General features: G+C 42.5%; 2 protein-coding genes across 7 annotated transcripts in view; both read left to right on the plus strand.

Annotated features, from left to right (window-relative positions):
• Positions 1 to 19,465, plus strand: part of LOC134199623 (uncharacterized) — a 500,100-nt gene that overhangs the window by 233,062 nt on the left and 247,573 nt on the right. The gene's annotated exons all lie outside the window — the stretch shown is intronic.
• On the plus strand, positions 75 to 18,693 carry LOC101738156 (zinc finger protein 718). Of its 5 annotated transcripts, none has more exons than XM_004922246.5 (16): positions 75 to 386; positions 3,534 to 3,705; positions 4,075 to 4,113; positions 4,371 to 4,463; positions 5,503 to 5,637; positions 6,079 to 6,220; positions 6,907 to 7,210; positions 8,816 to 9,029; positions 9,504 to 9,634; positions 10,417 to 10,491; positions 11,097 to 11,235; positions 12,334 to 12,443; positions 13,779 to 13,917; positions 15,148 to 15,279; positions 15,746 to 15,946; positions 17,119 to 18,693. In XM_004922246.5, the coding sequence occupies exons 1-16, from the start codon at positions 313 to 315 to the stop codon at positions 17,272 to 17,274; spliced, it is 2,256 nt and encodes a 751-aa protein (XP_004922303.3). In that variant the 5' UTR covers positions 75 to 312; the 3' UTR covers positions 17,275 to 18,693. The 5 variants fall into 5 exon arrangements, with proteins under 5 accessions (XP_004922303.3, XP_062526878.1, XP_062526879.1 ...); XM_062670894.1 differs by having other exon boundaries at positions 6,910 to 7,210; XM_038013888.2 differs by lacking the exon at positions 75 to 386 and adding an exon at positions 1,502 to 1,678.

Below are 19,465 nucleotides of genomic sequence, written 5' to 3' on the forward strand. Positions count from 1 at the left end.
TGATCATCTGTACATCCGACAGATTAGACTACAAAGCAAGGACATGACTACTCTAGTATTTGGTATGAGGTCTGTGCGGTTGACACAGATCATTCAAGCAGAAATATTGACGTTTCGTGAGAACCAAAACATTGCGATCTCATTATTTCCAAAATAATAAATTAAAACTACTTTAATTTTGATGCGAGAACCCACAATTTAATGTACATTATTTAAATGATCCGTTAAAACTTACAAACGAAATAAAATTACAAAGTTTCGAACGCAGCGCTTGTTTTGCGACAGGAAAATATCGTATTTTTTTCATTTAAAATGCGTTGTAGCGTGCCTAATTGTACCACGGACACGAAAGCCGACACGAAAAACTACACAGTCACATTTCACACGTAAGTTCAATAATTATATAAAATTGTCGAGAAAATAAATTGTCTCATCTAGTTGTTTCGAGAATTAAATTACTAGAAGCGCCATATTGGAATATTGCATTTAATAAATTTGCGGGCTTTTTAAATGTTGTCGCTATCGTTACATATTAACAGTCATCTAAATTCTACTTTTGACTCATAGTAAATAATATAACAAGCCGGCTTTATCGAAATAAATGCTAGTTTGTAATGATTTAGCGAAATATAAACATGAAAACATTATAAAAGTGCTTAAATTTCCAGTCAAATGTCCTCTATGTATGTTACAAATCAATAAATGTGTTTGGACTTTAAAAGAAACTCTCATATGTATTTAGAATAATATGGATATATAGAATTAGTTGCTCATAGTTTGAACATGCAATGAAATTGAAGGATGCCAATGGCCTTGAGAACCTGGTGTTTAATGGAGGCATCTATATTTAATGCGCATTACTCTATCCTCTTCAGTTTTCTATCACTGCCTAACCAAACCATAGCCTTTAGAATGTATCAATTAATATACATAATAAGTAGTCTGTTTGTCTGTGCCCAATGTTCATGGAATGAAATGGGTGGAAATGTTATGAGCAAACACAGAGCTTCTCATGTTAGGGAGGATGTAAGGAATACAATTTAGGCTATTTTTCACTCTGCATTTGACAGACAGTATTTCTCAGTGTAATGTACTGTCAATTATTTATTCTGAAGCTCTACAGTTTTCTTAAATAAGATATAGCTCAAAATGTTTGGATATGTTCTGACTTTTTCTGATTACTTACTAATCACTGACCATCAATCAGTTAGTCTATGGATTAAGGACTAACTGATGGCCTCATGTTCTTTTTTTGTTGTTTGTTGAAAGAAAACTTGTAAATTTTTTATTTTTTTTATAGTAAGTTCTTGCAATTCATTTTGTCATTAATTTGTTGTTTTCAATAATTTGTAATTGTTTCTTGGTTTGGTTTGTTTCTTTTATTTGTGTTTTTATTGTAAGTTCTAGTTCATGTACAATTTTTTTGTAAAATTAGTTTAAGCTGATGGCCGTGTTGCCAATGCTTTCAATAAATTAAAAAAAAAAAAAAACTAACTGATGGCTCCCCCTATGAGAGCTCCCCTTGAAATCCAGGGTTGATATCACTATTGCATTTTGGAACAGCCATTGCATCCTTCAAACTGGTTTAAGTGACAGCTCTGCTCATCAGACTTACAATTATTGAAACGCATACAGTAGTTTTATTTTATTTTAATTTTTTATTGACATAGCAGAGTAGGTAGGTAGTCACACATTTTGTTCATAACTGATACTAGATAATAAAAATAATAACAACAGTTTGACAGCAAAAAATTTCGATCAACACCTTAAGAAACTTTCGTTATCCAGCTGGATTAGGGGCCTGATATAGAAAGCAATTATCCTCGATACTGTGTGTATTGTGAGTAGGTTTCTCACATTGGGGATTCCTAACCACTGGTGGCTTGTGTCGTAGACACCGCCATCAGTGGTAATATATTTTTATATAGTTTTTTGTATTTTTAATATCTCTTAAAAAAATGTGTATAATTAATAAGATTTTAAATAAATATAGATTGAAACATTATATGCATGTTGAATTTAAAATTGTTGGATTTTAACTTTTTTATTTTTATTTTTTTTATTTATACTTATTGTACACAAAAAGAAAATACAATAAAAACAGATTTAAAGAATTCTAAATACTATGTACAAAGGCGAGCTTAACTCATTCATGAGTTTTCTTCCAGCAAACCATTATCAGAGAGAAATACGATGTATAAGAGGGGAATAGTGTACAATATAAGAGCTATTAAAGCATGATTTTTAACTAAGCATTAAAAAAATAATCTAATATTAAATGAAAAATACATATAAATAAAAATACATAAAACAATAACTTAAATACGATTAAAGTGACAGGAAATGTTTCTTCATTTGACTCTTAAAAATTCATTTGACTTTTTATATTATAGTCTTCTTGTCGTCTTGAGATATAAGTTCTAAGATCTCAGTATAGTTACAACGGCTACCCCACCCTTCGAACCGAAACGCATTACTGCTTCACGGCGGAAATAGGCGGGGTGGTGGTACCTACCCGTGCGGACTCCCAAGAGGTCCTACCACCAGTGAAAGAGCTCTCATTAATTATCAGTTACAATGACGTGATTACTGGCATATCTAGTAAAAATCTCATAACAGAAGTTTATTGTCAAAAATAAGTCAAGTGCTTTAAAATAAAAACAAATTTTCATAAAACTCTGTTTTCTCCACTAGATGGGTAGGAGGTCACTAGAGTTTTGTATTACTTGTCTGCTTAGTGGTTAGTAACAGCATATAAATTAGCTTGGGTTCGATTATCAGTTGAATTTTTTGCTAATGATATTTTTTTATATATAGAAGTTTGGCTCCAACGCCTTTGGCATTGATTTTGCCAATGTCACAGTATGCACAAAAATGACAGGTGTTCAGAGAGAAAAAAAAAACTAAATACAAATAAAAAACATCAGTTTTTCCATACGTGAATCTGTGATTTTAAGAACAGCACAAACAAATATATGTTAGACTAACTACTTTATAGAGAAATATTATTAGCAGATACAATTTGCATAGAATATTGTCATTTTTAGAATATACTAAAGTTAATAGGGAATTAATATTAACGGCCAGGGGATGTCTTTTGGAAGGGTGAAAAAAAGAAAAGTTAATGATATTTGGTGTATGGCTTATTCACGCCCGTTCCATTACCGGTAATCATATTGTTACGCGCTTGGGTTCGGGATAAATAAATGTTCCACCAAAGTTCAACTAAAAACTGTATTCAACACTTAGAACACTTAAAACACTTAACAAACACTTTAAAACTCTCAATTCGCTTCTTCCGCTTCGCTTCTGGTGATCCGTTCGCTGTTTCGCTTCGAGCAGTTCCGATTACTGACTGACTGCGTGCCATCTCTGCAACGCTTTTATAATCGAGACGAAATCCCTAGAATCGTCGAGAATATTCCACAAAAGTCTAGTATTGTGCGTTTCCGCTATATGATAACAGATGGCGTTGTACTTCTAGAGCGTTCTAGGTGCTACTCAATCCTTCGATATTTGTATTCATTATACAGGTTTCCGAAAAATGAAAGCCACCGTGCCGCCTGGATCGATGCTCTAGGTATGAAGGGCTGGTTGCCCAAAGACGGCAGCGCTATCTGCTCCGAGCACTTCTGGAAGGATGACTTTTATTTCACTAAAGGCGGTCTCAAGAAGGTGAAGAACGGTGCTGTACCTGTGACTCTGGTAAGAACAATTGATTGATTTTAACACGTACGTATTATGATGGTGACACATGATATGGTGAAAATTTAGAGACATTTTCTTTTTCTTGCTAAGTTGGGTGGACGAGCTCACAGCCCATAGAAATCCACAATGTAAATGCGCCACCCACCTTGAGATATAAGTTCTAAGGTGTCCAGTATAGTTACAACGGCTGCCCCACCCTTCAAACCGAAACGCATTATTACTTCCGGGGACACTCTGGGATAAAAAGAAGAATAACAACTACCCACGCACGCCAGTCGTAATTTGTATTTTTTCCCGAGTCTCTGCAGTGTTGCCAATTGCCGTTACCTTTCTGATGCCAACATAAATACTGAATGATTGTTACAGAATTCCGAGGCCGATCGCGACGGAGCCGATATATCGGATGTAAGACATTTGATTAATAGATCATTAAAAGTCCTTTTACCTTTTTTGTTATTGCCATAGTAAGCAGACTTGCACTCGGCTTCTGGTGACAATGATAACTCACCATCAGGCGAGCTGTGCACACTATCCAATAATAACGATAATTCCGCCTGATTTTACTTAGTGTTGCCATACTTGAAATGCTAATAGGGGAAAATCTCCCGATAAATCGGGAAATTTTACTATCGCCTTCTATCGGCTCACTTCTGTTATTCAAGGTCTGCCGAATATGCTTGAACATTGGTGGCAAACTGTACGACATGGGAGCGTGCAAACTGGAGGAAATATACGAACAACTAACCGAGTACATTGTGAGTATATACATATATGCATAGACTCACACTCGGCTATATACATCTCCGCCGTGTAGTTGGCATTAAATATGTTTTTTTTCCTACCTATGCTGATAACCTTAAGAGGCTATTTCAGCTTCTCCTTGACGTGTAGGTGAGCTCACGGGGCTCAAACCGGAGTGTTACTAACACTAGCCCTAGCAAGAGCAGTGCTTCCCAGAATCCACCACCGCGGTAACGGATCGGAAATGCGACCCACTGAGAAGGTCCGGCGAGAAACTCAGTGGGCTGTGTTTGTGGGTTAATTCGCTCGTCGAGCCCTTCGTCGCAAGCGACGGGTTCGACGCGGACGGTGACCGGTGCTTTTGGTACCTAAAAGCACCGTTAATGGATTGGGAGGATCCGAAATGACGTGTTTTGGGCGACGTCGACTGTTTTCCAGATTTTTTGTTTTCCTGAGACCCGAAGTGTCTGCGTCAAGACCAAGAAGGGAAACTACCAGGCGCGCCGATCACCTATTCCTCGGATAAGTTAACGACTGATTCAGAAGAAATAAAAAAAAAAGTTAAATTCAACTAAAAAATTATAAATAAATAAAGGTATAAAGAGTTATAAATATTTTATGAACAGATATTTTATGATTAGAAGGGTTATTTTGATAATATCCTGAAAAGCACCCACGCTTTTTTTTACAATAAAATCATTTTTTCTTACACTATTTTTAATTAATTAAGATTTATTTTCTATTTTTTGGTTGGATTTTTTATAAACCGCGTATTTTTTTAGTGTTCGATGCTTGGGTTTCTTCAATAAAACTTCCACAATCGATTTTGTGCTTGTATTTTCTTTATACAGGTCTCTCTTGATTTTTACATTGCGAACAAGTTAGCTTGGCACGGCCATTAATTGAAGTGTTTTAAAAATGGTGTCGGTGAACATAAATAAAATTTTGTACATTGCTCCTTAAAAATTCGTAGGCGTTAACATTTAGTTTTTTTATAAACTATTATTTATTTTTCATTTAGACACGTAAATCGATACGTATGTTATTGAACAGTTCACGGATGATGATCGAGTACCGAAGAGGTTGTGCTGGGAGTGCGCCCACAGACTGTCCTCGTGTCTGAAGTTCAAGAGGAAAGCTCTCAGCAGTCAAAAGCTGCTCGCGGACTTAATCGCGGCGAACAAATACGTAAGTTTTTATTTCTTAAGCTATTGCATAGCTTTTATCGCGGGCTTCGAGCGCTGCGAACGAATCAAGAATTTCCGTAACGAAAATAAAACCTAACACTTCTACCGTACCACCGTAGGTACCACTGCCCTGCCTATTTCTGCCGTGAAGCAGTAATGCGCTTCGGTTTGAAGGGCGGGGCAGCCGTTGTAACTATACTTGAGACCCTAGAACTTATATTTCAAGGTGGGTGGCGCATTTACGTGGTAGATGTCTATGGGCTCCAGTTACCACTTAATACTAGGTGAGTGGCTCGTCCACCCATCTAAGCGATAAAAAAAACCTCGTCAATTTAAACGCGGTCTTTCGAGTTGGGGTATTCGCAGGAATTTCGATATTACGCCAACTACCCTCAGATTTCGCTAAAAGATATCGGATTAATCCTTCAACGTTCTCTTTTAGGTCACATTAAAAGACGTATTGTGCGTTAATAGAGTTGAGAATGGATTGAGGAGTACGTTGGTACGGAAATCCTTTGAGCCGAACAGCCTGGATTACTTCTTGGACGAGACCTTTAGCGTCGTGAAGCTCAAGGAAGATGAAGGTACGTTGCATGGATGAACAGGTAAATAAATAAATATTTACTAACAATACGCCACGTTAACTGGTCCCGTGATAAGTTCGTAAAGAACTTGTGTTACAGGTGCCAGATAACGGAAATAAATGTAAGATTTTTATTATACACATACGTATATTTAATATACATCCATAACCCTTGAAAAGGCATTTATATTTATCATACAAATATCTTCCCTTAGCGGGATTCGAATCCGCGACCCCCTTGTGTAGTGACCATGTTACTTACCACTACACTAGACGACCGTCCCCCCTCATCTGGTTTTCAGTGGTGATGGGGGATATAGTGATTCTCCATATAAGACACGAGGTCCAAGTTTCCGTCGTATTTGTATAAGCTGCCCCACCCTTCAAACCGGTAGAAATGGACAGGCTCCTGGTTGAATCGTGGCAATTATTTATGAAAAATATAGTCTGTTTGCTTACGCGTTCTTTCTTTTGAGCATTTCTCATGGAAGACTCCGTACAAAACCGTACGTGTTGTGGTCAATGGACTCCGGTATATAAGAAGACGCTTTCAGCACACGTCTAAGGATATACTTAACTCATGCTCGCGAACGAATAGCACAGTTGGGGACGGTCTTTGATAAATCGACCTCACGTCTCAAGCTACCGGGAGCTGGTCGCAATAAAGACCACCAAACCTCCCCCCAGCAGGGTCGGATGTGATCTCGGAACCGAACAGAGAAGCCGAGCTGTCCGCGGACAGCGCCGCCGAGGACCTCCACATCAAAGACGAGGCCTCGAACGAGATATTCTTCGAAGAGTACAACGTCGGCTTCTACGACTCCGACGATGATAAGGTTCTGAGCGAAGTGTATAAGGACGAGAAGGTGGCGAACTGTGACAGCAAAGAGACGTCGTCTAAAGTGAAAAAGGGGAGGAAGAGATTGAAGGTCCAGAAGAAGGGGGTCAGGAAGAGAGCCGGAGACGACAATCCCGACAACGTCACTAAGCGGTGAGATGCTTTTTTTATTTTTTTATTGATTAGACGGGTGGACGAGCTCACAGCCCAACTGGTTGTAAGTGGTTACTGGAGCCCATAGACATCTACGACGTAAATGCGCCACCCAACTCGAGATATAAGTTCTAAGGTCTCAAGTATAGTTACAACGGCTGCCCCACCCTTCAAACCGAAACGCATTACTGCTTCACGGCAAAAATAGGTACAGGGTGGGGACCATTTGTTGGAGGGACCCACCTCCTAAAAGGTTCCCCGTGTGGGGGAGCGCGCGGGATTCGCGGGGATCGGTGACCGAAGATGGTACATGCCCACCACCAACCAGACGATTATAACCAGACCCGCGTGCTTTTGCCATAACTTTTTACTTTAGTAAGCACTGAAGTAATTTTTGCTTGATTTTGTCACTCTCTGGTTCACGAATTGCCAGTCGATTTGTAGATCTGTTGCTACCTGTCCTGGTGAAACTGGAAAGGCCTCCGGGCCACCAGTAATCCTTCAATCATAAAAAAAAAAGATCTGTTGCGACTCGGAATCACGAACAAACAAACTCACTGTCGTATTATTATAGTATTCTATGTATTATCCGGGGTTAATTATTCACTTTCTTGAATCAAGTTTTTTCACATATAAAACCATATATGAGTCGTCTATTATCAAAGGTGGCAATCTGTGCATTTGGACAAAAAAAAATTATTGATATGTCAATACAGATTGATTTGAATATAATCGTCTCCTTCAAAGAATACGGTTCAAAACCTGCATTAAATAAAGGTTAAATACTTAACCTGTTATTTATCTAAGATGCCGTTCAGAAGAGTTTTGTGACTGCCAATGGAATACAAAGTCAATAATTCGTTTTTCTGATTTACCAATCATTGTTCAAAAGTCAGATTGCCGGCTTTGATAATAGTCGACTCATATGTTTCGTCACACATGCCTAAGTCCAGTGTGCTTAGTGCGAGTTTTTTAACGTTCTCGATAGCGTAAAAGTTGACTCAAATTTGTACGCAGTCGGAACAGCGCCCCTAGCGGCAAACGTTCCAAACTCCACACAAATTTGAGTTAACTTTTACGCTATCGAGAAAGTTAAAAGACTCGCACTAAGCACACAGATATACATTTCGTTACATTTACAAACAATGTTGAAGTCATCGTGGTTTAATGGATAAGACGGCCGGTGCATTCGTATCTGGCGAGGCAACGGTGTTCGAATCCCGCAGGCTGGTACCAATTCTTCTAATGAAATACGTACCTAAAAAATGTTCACGATTGACTTCCACAGTGAAGGAATAACATAACGTGTCATAAAAATCATAATACCCGCAAAATTATAATTTGCGTAATTACTGGTGTTAGGACGTGTCATGAGTCCGCACGGGTAGGCACATGCTCTGCCTGTTTCTGCCGTGGAGCAGTAATGCGTTTCGATTTGAGAGATGGAGAGACAGCTGTGCTGTAAAAACAGACTTACTCATGTCTCATGGTGGGTGGCGGCATTAACGTTGTTGATGTGTACAAACTCCGGTCAATACTTAACACCAAGTGAACTGTGAGCTCGTACAAACAATAAAACAAACGTTTTCCAAACTCTGTTCGAAGATTCAAAATGGCGGACGTGAAACGCCGCCGAACCCAAGACCTGGACGAGAATCTGTTCACGATAACTTCGCTCACGTACGAGGAGCAGATAGCGGAGATAGAGAAGAGGCAGGAGCTGAACAGCTACAAGAGCGCCCCGTACAAGTGCACCACGTGCTACAGGGGCTTCCTCAACAGGGAGAGGTTCGAGGCGCACTCCGTGAGGCACAGCGACGTGAGTGTGCAGCCTCTTGACAGCTGTCACTTTTGACAGACGTCAAGCGTACCAGGGGAATTAGCGCCAGTTTTTTTTAATTGCCCGTGTAGGCATACGAGCACACGGCCCATGATGATGATGAGTGGTTAGTGTCGCCCATGGACTTCAGCAATATCAGGGGCAGAGCCAAGCCGCTGCCTACCGCTCAATACTCTCCACAAGCCTCGTTTGAAGAAGGACATGTCATAGCGCCCGGGAAACACCGTGGAGGGGAGCTCATTTCAAAGCCGGATGGTACGTTCCTTCGATTTTGGTTTTCGTTGTCACGATAACAGGAAGTTGGGTTTTAGATAAGCGCCAATCAAATTCTCTGTTATGTGTAGTCTTAGAACGAAAGTGCTTAGTAAAGGTCACGACCTATAGCACCGAGGAACCCGATGCATGGAGGGGGATATGTGACGTCATAGTCACGACGGATTGTTTGATCTCCAGGTGAGTGGCGTCTTCGAATGCTTCATATGTAAATCCAGAATGAAATCCAGCCGCGCTCTACGCAAACACCTCACCGGACAGCATACAGAGAAAATTATATGCAAAGGGTGTCCTTTCACAACGAGGAACAGGTATATTGAAGTCGACGTTGAGGTCGATGTGGCAAAGGGAATGACAGGAATAGGCAAAATAGTGACAATAGGTTCTTATCTAAATTAAATAACTATTTACTGGTGGCAGGACCTCTTGTGAGTCCGCACGGGTAGGTACCACCACTCTGCCTATTTCTGCCGTGAAGCAGTAATGCGTTTCGGCTTGAAGGGCGGGGCAGCCGTTGTAACTGTACTTAAGACCTTAGAACTTATATCTCAAGGTGGGTGGTGCGTTTACGTTGTAGATGTCCATGGGCTCCAGTAACCACTTAACAACCAGGTGGGCCGTGAACTCGTCCACCCATCTAAGCAATAAAAAAAACCTAGCTCGCTTTGTCATCTCTCTCCGCGGTCGAGTGATTCGCGAGACGCTCTGTCTTTTCTCTCACTCTCGCTTTTACCAAATTGTATCTTTTCTCTCTAGTCGTAAAGAATCTGACGCGAGTTAAATTTTACTCTCAAAGCACTTAAACAAGTTTCACTTAAAAAAAAAAAGGTAAAATCAACGCTTATTCAAACTTATATACATCAGTTGACCGCGACCCGTCGGGGGAGCATTCTCAAAGTGGACGGACTATAATTCCTATTCGCGTCCTACACTAGGCTGTCGTTAAATAGAACTGACAACAGCTCAATATTTGCCCCTCGGTCTATTGAGCAGGATTCTCAAGGTAGGCTTCGATGTTCACTTGGTGATGTCCATGGGCTCTCGTACTTGACATTAGGTGGGCTGTAACATTGTTTTCTTTTTTTTTTTATAGGGGCGTGGCCAGAGAACACGAAAAATGGCACGCTGGTACTAAATACCAGTGCCCGCATTGCTGTAGTGAATTCGAGTGAGTATTATTAAAGTTATATACAGGGTGTTGCATTTATTTTTTTATTGAATAGTTGGCTCGTATACATCTACAATGTAAATGCGCCACCCACTTTGAGATATAAGTTCTAAGGTGTCAGTATAGTTACAACGGCTGCTTTGACCTTCAAACCGAAACGCATTACTGCTTCACGGCAGAAACAGGCAAGGTGGTGGTGGTACCTACGCGCGCGGACTCACGAGAGTTTCTTTCTACCACAAGTAATATTTATTGAAACATTCATAATCGTTTTTTTACCGTATGGGACTGCTCTCGCGGCTCACTTGGCGTTAAGTGGCTACCGGAGCCACTTGACAATATCATCAACCTATTGGTTTGGTATTGGTCGGCTTAGCTTGAAAGACATGCATAAGCAATCCTTTCAGACCGGAACTCAGGACTGCCTCTTTCCTCGACCGAGGTTAGCGGAAATGATACAGCGGTGGACAGCAACTCGGCTTTGCTGATGTCCACGGGCGACGGCAACTCGTCCGATCACGAATGAATACCAAATACGGACATTAAAACAAACTGGTCCCCACATCAGCAGCGGTCCGCCCGCTAATCGCTAGAGCTTTCCCCAGTAAACTGACCACATACATGGGCCACTTGAGGATCAAGCACGTGTGCGACTTCGTGTGCGAGCTTTGCGGCTACACGTTCGTCAGCAAGAAGGGGGTCGACGTTCACAAGAAGAAGAAGCACAGGCTCGCCGACAAGCCGGTGGGTGGGGACGCACGTGCCCCCTTTAGATCCTTTAGACTTAGCGTGGGCGGAATGTTGAGGCGATACCGACACTGCCTACGAACCATCATCTCAGTTTACACGTCATTACGGATCCTCCCGATCCATTAACTGTGCTTTTAGGTACCGCAAGCACCGGTCACCGTTCTCGCCGAACCCGTCGCTTGAGACGAAGGGTAAAGTAACCCACAGACACAGCCTATTGAGTTTCTCGCCGGATCTTCTCAGTGGGTCGCGTTTCCGATCCGGTGGTAGATTCTGCGAAGCACTGCTCTTTCTAGGGCCAGTGTTAGCAACACTCCGGTTCGAGTCCCGTGAGCTCACCTAGCAGTCCGAAGTTGGACTAGCTCCTTAGGTTATCAACGATTAGGCAATGAACGATGTGCATTATTTATTGTCGGGTACTGTACAGGGTGTAGACCGGATTGGAATCGCGATCCACTGAAAAGATCCGGCGAGAAACTCAGTGGGTCTTTGGAAGGAAACGACTCTACAGTGATATTTGTTGGTTGGTGTTGCAGCTGCGGTCAGTCGGATTGTTCGTACTTAGTACGATAGAGACGGCACTTTGTGAAGGCAAAGTTGGCCGATCGTCTCTTTCTAGGAGTCGATGTGTAACTTTTATTGTCGGGTACTGTATACCCTTTTATATATGTTGTATGCTCAGAATAACCAAACAAAGGAATGGAGTCCACACCACGATCTCAATTTCTCCCCTAAATTGCTTAGATAGGTGGACGAGCTCACGGTCCACCTGGTGTTAAGTGGTTACCGGAGCACACAGACGTCTACAACGTAAATGTCGCCACCCGCCATAAGTTATGAGTTCTAAGGTCTCAGTTTTTACAGTACAACGGCTGTCCCATCCTTCAAACCGAAACGCATTACTGCTTCACGACAGAAACAGACGGGGTGGTGGTACCTACCCGTGCGGGCTCATAAGACGTCCAAAATAACTAAAGATGTGTTTTGTGACGCGCAAAAAATTTCGCCTCCTCTTCTTTGAGACGCGTTGAGGTGACTGGACCGTGCTACAGTCTCACTATCAATTAGCGCGTAATTGTGTTCCGCGTACAGGATCTGCTCGAAGGACCATTCTGTGAGCTATGCGAGGTCAAATTCAAGACTCAAATGGCCTACGATCGACACTTGAGGTTGTCGTCGAGACACAGCAAAGACAGCGATCCGTGAGTCAATATTATGTAAAATTACTTTGTTTACGATTTCCATTTGACCATCGACAGTCTATCTTAAGTATTGAAGCATAAGGTCTAAATTATGTGTTATATTGCAATTATTCTTTTGTGTTTTGTTATTGATGTGGTTCGAAATTAAATAAAATAAAAATTGATAACACTAAAAATCGTTAACGGTTACTAAATAAAAAATAAAATAAAAAAAAACGTTTGACTAACTTACGAGACATTGGCATTTAACTTAATAATGCCTATTTATTTAATATACACAAAAAGTTTAAAGTGTCATGTTTGAAACGTCAAAATAAAAGATTTTTATTAAATCGTGGGGTGAAAGGCCATTTGGTTCTAAGCTACATTTATCTTTGCAATTAAAGGTCCTTTTTATTTGGTATTAGCATCAACAGTTCGATGTTTTTAATTGAACTTCAATTAAGCTTACTCCATTAGAATAGCTGAACTTTTTTTTTTGGTATGATATTTTTTTTAGAATTTTAGACTTTAAATGGCTCTAGTAATGTTGTAAAAATGTCGCTCAAACCAAAACAGTGTTCCTCCCCCTCCAAAACCCCTCGCGGAATGCATTTCTTTTTTAGTGCTTGGATGGGTGAACAAGCTCACAGTCCACCTGGTGTTAAGTGGTCACTGGAGCCCATAGAAATCTACGACGTAAATGCGCAACCCACCTTGAGATAAGTTCTAAGGTCCCAAGTATAGTTACAACGGCTGCCCCGCCCTTCAAACCGAAACGCATTACTGCTTCACGGCAGAAATAGGCGGGGTGGTGGTACCCACCCGCGCAGAGTCACAAGAGGACCTACCACCAATGAGAGAGTATTTACGGTATTTACGGAGTTTTTGGTTGGCAGCGGCTTGGCTCTGCCCCTGGCATTGCTGAAGTCCATGGGCGACGGTAACCACTCATCATCAGGTGAGCCGTATGCTCGTCTGCCTATAAGAGCAATATTTTTTTTTTATCTCAAGTCCCTCCCAAGACTCGGGGCTTTTAGATAGTACGCTGGTGTGATACTCAGAGGTCACTGTTAGAAGTTCATTCTCCGGTGAATCCCCCGGTCGACTGCAGTTGAGGGGGGAGGGGAGTTGGGGTGCTGGGGTGGTCGTGTATGTGTATCAGCTCAGTGTGCTTAGTGAGAGTTTTTTTACGTTCTCGATAGCGTAAAAGTTAAGTCAAAGTTTGTATGAAGTTGGAATGTTTGCCTACGTTTGCCGCTAGGGGCGCTGCTCCAACTCTATACTAGCTTGAGTTAACTTTGTCGATATCGAGAACGATAAAAAACTCACACTAAGCACACGGTTCGTCCCCAGGAATCGCTTAAGGAACGATTCTCAGAGCGTCTCGCAGCGCAGCGACCGCGTCGTGCGCCGCATAGAGAGACGCCCCGTCATCCACGGGCGGGACGCGGGGGCGGAGCGCGGGGCGGCCGGGCCCGTCACGTGCGAGCAGGTGCGGGGGCGGGGTGGGGGTCTTGCGTGTCTGTGGATGCGTGATATATCTGACCAAACCTTAATGAAAGACATTAATGTCTTCAAACTTCAAAACGTTTCACATAACGCTCCTGAGTTGAATTATTATTTTATTTGAATAGTACTCATAGTTTAAGGATGACGATCAAAAAAAATTCGAACTACCCAGCCGTGGACGACAAAATCCCGACATATAAGGGTCCGTTCACACGGTCCGCTTTTTTCTTTTCACACACACTGTATCGTATACGTTTGGAATTGGCCGGAGGGAAGACGTCAACTATTTCACATAGACCGACTGGAAGAGACCTGAAAGCAATCTGCTCCCCTTATTATATTTCACACGCAGCGCGTTCAGGCATTCTTAATGACGAAAAAAGTGCCCATGCAAAAATAAACTTTACTACACTTACTCAAAACTCTGTTTCCAATGTGATAAAGATCTGGTTATCTTCTCCGAGCCGGTCTGTGTGAACGGGCCCTATTACATATTTCGGATATTGCCTTTTTGTGTATAGACGAGCCTTATGGCTCGCTGGATTGTGAGTGATCACCGATGGACATCGGCAATGTCAGGGCACAGGGAGGCCCCTGCTCACTGCCGAGGACTCCCCGCAAGCCTCGTTTGAAGAAGGACATGTTCTCGGGAGTCACCGTCGAGGGTAGTTCGTTCCAGTACTGAATAGACACTTGACAAAAAGGGGAACTTATATCTCAAGGTGGGTGGCGCATTTACGTTGTAGATGTCTATGGGCTCCGGTAACCATTTAACACCAGGCGGGCTGTGAGCTCATCCAAAAAAATTAAAACATTGAAAATTTGTGTTGGAAAGGGTCCCGATTCCCCACATCTATGGTACCAATGTTTACGTTAGCATTGGGGAGTCAGAGCTTTGCTGATTTTTGCTGACAAGGAGAGGGGGGGGGTGGTGAATAATTGTAATAAATCTGCTTACGTAACGGCCCCCAAGCCTGGTTCGACTCACCAGCATCGCCACCCATAGACACACCCCAATGAGTTTCTCGCCCGATATTCTCAGTGGGTCGCGTTTCCGATCCGGTGGTAGATTCAGCCAAGCACTGCTCTTACTAGGGCCAGTGTTACCAACACTCCCGGTTTGAGTCCTGTGAGCTCACCTACACGTTAGAAGCTGAAATAGCCTCTCAAGGCTATCAGCATAGGTAAGAAACAAAAAGCATCGTCTTCGCAGTGTGGCATAGAGCTGAAGGACCTGAGGCTGTACTCGCAGCACTTCAGACGAGCCCACCCGGATAAGAACAGGACCAAGTACCCGGCCATGAAGACGCCCTGCATGTGTGAGCAGTGCGGGAGGATATTCCAAGTGAGCACTGATCCGTTGCGCTTAATGTGAATGTCCGGTCCACTCTTTTATTGTTTAGATTCCACCACCCACCTTAAGGTTTAGTTTTAAGGTCTCAGCATAGTTACAACGGCTGCCCCACCCTTTAAACCGAAACGCATTACTGCTTCACGGCAGAAATAGGCAGGGCGGTGGTACCTACGCGCGCCGACTCACAACACGTCCTACCAGCAGTGATTACGCAAATCATAATTTTGCTGGTATGATTTTTATTACACGTTATGTTATTCCTTCACCGTGGAAGTCAATCGTGAACATTTGGTAAGTACATGTATTTCATTAGAATCATTATATCTCAAGGTGGGTGGCGGCATTCACGTTGTAGATTAGTTAGTAGATTAGATACCAGTTAACATCAGTTTGGGCCGTGAGCTCGTCCAATCACGTAGAAAAAAATAAACGTCCGCCGTATCCTCTGCTCGTCCAGAGCATGGCGCTGCTGAAAGACCACATGTGGGTCCACACCGGCGAGAAACGCTTCAAATGCGACCGCTGCCCGAAGAGCTTCACCCAGAAGACGAACCTGGTGTTCCACCTGCGCGTGCACAGCGCCACCCGACCCTCGTACGAGTGCCCCCTGTGCGGGAAACATTTCGCCTTCTATAACAACAGGAGGCGTCATATGTTCGTAAGTGCTAGCAACTAGTTCGCTAGGTGACTTGACGCGTCATTACGGATCCTCTCGATCCACTAACGGTGCTTTTAGGTACCTCAAGCACCGATCACCGTCCGAGCAAATTAACCCATAGACGCAGCCCACTGAATTTCTCGCCGGATCTTCTCAGTGGGTCGCGTTTCCGATCCGGTGGTAGATTCTGCGAAGCACGGCTCTAGCTAGGGTTCGTGTTAGCAACGTCATCAGGCTTCAGCCCCGCGAGACCACCTACTAGTTTGGGTTAATCTAGAATAACCCCTCGAGATTACTAGAATGGGTAGGAAAAAAAGTGACTTGACTGCGTGACATTAGTGACGTCCGCGGGCGATGGTGAGCGCTCAGGTCATCATTAGGCTATCGACTCTCGACTGGTGATTAGGGTTGACTCTATAGCGTGGAGCTCAGCCTGGTGAATTTGCTAACAGTATCCACAGAGAAGATCCGGAGAGAAACCCATTTTCAGTACTGATCGATCAAGCCTACCATATATCTGTATATAGGTAAATTGACTTACTGTACTTGGTGGTAGTCTGTGCCATGTGGTCCATGCCACCCATGATCGAACACAGTGGAAGAACGTCACATGTGGTCGCGATCCTCAGTTGTGAGGGAACGATAGAACAGAGAGGTATATCGAAGGGTGAACGCTTCTTTGGTTTAAGCGAAATGTTTGCAACTTCACAGGGGGGGCATTTATAGTTTGAAATTTGGAAAAAACGGCATAACAAAAAAATAAGGAACTTCTTCAGCTATTCGAATGGATGAAACTTCATTGAAGTTCAATGAAAAATGTCGAGCTGTCGGTGATGATGGTTTCAAATGAAATGGACTTTTAATTACAAAGTTTTTTTTTATTACTCACAGTCCACCTGGTGTTAAGTGGTAACTGGAGCCCATAGATATCTACAATGTAAATGCCGCCACCCAAGGTCTCAGTAGAGTTACAACGGCTGCCCCGCCCTTCAAACCGAAACGCATAACTGCTTCACGGCAGAAACAGGCAGGGCGGTGGTGCCGTGCGAACTCACAAGACGTCCTATCGCCAGTAAACAGATGTCGCCTAAAGCCTTTCACCCATCGGTATATGTTTGTACCTCTCTGGTCTAGAGAGTGTGTTAAGTCAGCCGGTGAACACGTGTATCTAGATCCACACTGGCCTGAAGCCGTACAAATGCGACACGTGCCTCAAGTGCTTCACAACGTCCGGCGAGCTGCGCGCGCACGTCGAGCACGTGCACATGAAGAAGCCGTGGCCGAAGCGCGCGCGTACCAACAGACAGAGCGACGCGCTCGCCGACTAGACGCCCTTCCCAACACCCCGCTCCCCCTCCTTAACCGTCTTAAAAACATGGAGAAGGCTTTCAAATCGATATAGTGTGTGTGTGTGTGTAAATAACGACGAAGAGAAGATCTTCCGAATATTCTTGTTCGGAAATGGTTTAAATGCAAGCTTATCTCGAAAATGTCGTAAGTGTGTTGTTGTATGATGGTGAGTGTCTTTGTGTCGAAACTTTGTGTTCTTGGTTCTAGAATGTTCTTTTTTTTTCTTATACTGGTGCGTTTCGTGCAGAAGCCGCTTGAGTTGTATCAAAATTGGATAATTAGTTAGAAATGCATATTTATTGTGTCAAAGTCGATTTTCGTATCTGTCCTAAAAGTATTTGTGTCATAGCCAAATGCTTAAATGCAGATTTTCAAATTGATATCGAGAGCTGAAAAACTATATCGTTTAGGTGACATCTATCTTTGTGATTAAAGGTCCGTTTTATTCGGTATCAGCATCAACAGTTCAATGTTTTTAATTGAACTTCAATTAAGTTCACCCCATTCGAATAGCTGAAGAAGTTTTGGAAGTGAAACTTCTTTAGACGCGTTAAAAGCTAAATTTAACTCGAGACAAATTCGTTACGGCTAGAGAGAAAAGATATAATTTGGGACGAGCGAGAGTGAGGGAATAGATAGAGCGTCTCGCGAACTACTCACCGCGGAGAGAGGGAGAAAGCGAGCTAGGTTGTTTCTCTTATACACAGCGTTCCCTATTACAAGAGAAATTTGATTTAAGGATGAGAAATGAAGAAAACCACAATACTACGCACCGCAAAACAAGTTTCACTTCTTTCACTTGCACCAAGTTCCACTTGCGTCATTTCTTTTGTTGTGATTATTTTTTCCAAAATTTAAGCTTTAAATGGATCTCCGGTAAATTTGCAAAAATGTCGCTTAAACCAAACAGCTTTTCACCCCTCCATAGATATACATAGTGACATGTTTATTTTGTCTGCCAGACGGTACTCAGAAAAATATATTGTCGAATGACCGATCGAAAAGTTTAAGTCAACATATTAAGAAAGCGCGTCAGGTACTTAAAGAGTAGATTTTTCAAAACTTCGAGCAGACTTATATGTATGTGGAGGTTTTTTGGCGCTACGCAATGGACTACGAATTCCATTGTAGTACATTGCGGGGTTCAATTGATGGTCCCGAGTTTGATAATACAGGTAAACTAAAGATGTTTTTTTTTTAAAGTATGGAGATTTTAAATGAAATACAACAAATATTTTATGTACTTTTAACAAAGTGTTTTTGAAGGGTGTTCGTAAATCGAATTCCTTTTAAAAGTGATAGTCAGTAGAGGACAGCATAATATTATGGGCGATTGTGTAAATGTATAATAATATAAGTGCAGTATTTATTGTAATAAAAATTTGACTGAATTTAAAGATAGTTTCATTATCAAAGTATCTATCACAAAATGCCTCAAAATATTTTTACTGGTGGTGGTGGGAACGTTTTGGGAGTCCGCGCGGGTAGGTACCACCGCATTACATATTTCTGCCGTGAAGCAATAATGCGTTTCGGTCTGAAGGGTAGGGCAGCCGTTGTAACTGTACTGAGATCTTAGAACTTATATCTCGAGGTAGGTGGCGCTTTTACGTTGTAGGTGTCTATGGGCTCCAGTAACCACTTAACACCAGGTGGGCTGTGAGCTAGTCCACCCTTCTAATAAAAAAAAAACATGGATTTGTGGCGTTCATTAGCGCGTATGCTAATTACAAAACCCGTGTGCCAAAGACACGTGCCTTGAATTGAACATGAGCTTGGAAAGGGAATTAGCGCAACAAACCCGTGCGTGTTTCAAGGCATCACTGCTTCCTATTGTACACGGGACAGAATATACGCGCCCAGAGTATGGGCTAGCCAAAGAGAGTGATGGTAAGTTGATATTGTGGCGCCTAATACGGGAGGGGACGCGGTAACCGTACTCGTCGAACTCGACAAAGAGGTCGACATGCAACCTAACCCATGCATCAGCCCGCTGAGTTTCTCACCGAATCTTCTCAGCGGGTCGCGATTCCGATCCGGTAGTAGATTCATTCGCGAAGCAATTGCTCTTGAGTTGTTAGGTCTCCTTCGGAGCCTTTTGCGCGGGGACCTCGTAGGAGGTTCGGCCCACTACCCGAAAAAAAAAAAAAAAAAAAATGTCTCCTTCGG

The sequence above is a fragment of the Bombyx mori genome, chromosome 11 (genome assembly GCF_030269925.1).
Source record: "Bombyx mori chromosome 11, ASM3026992v2".
Classification (NCBI taxonomy): domain Eukaryota; kingdom Metazoa; phylum Arthropoda; class Insecta; order Lepidoptera; family Bombycidae; genus Bombyx; species Bombyx mori.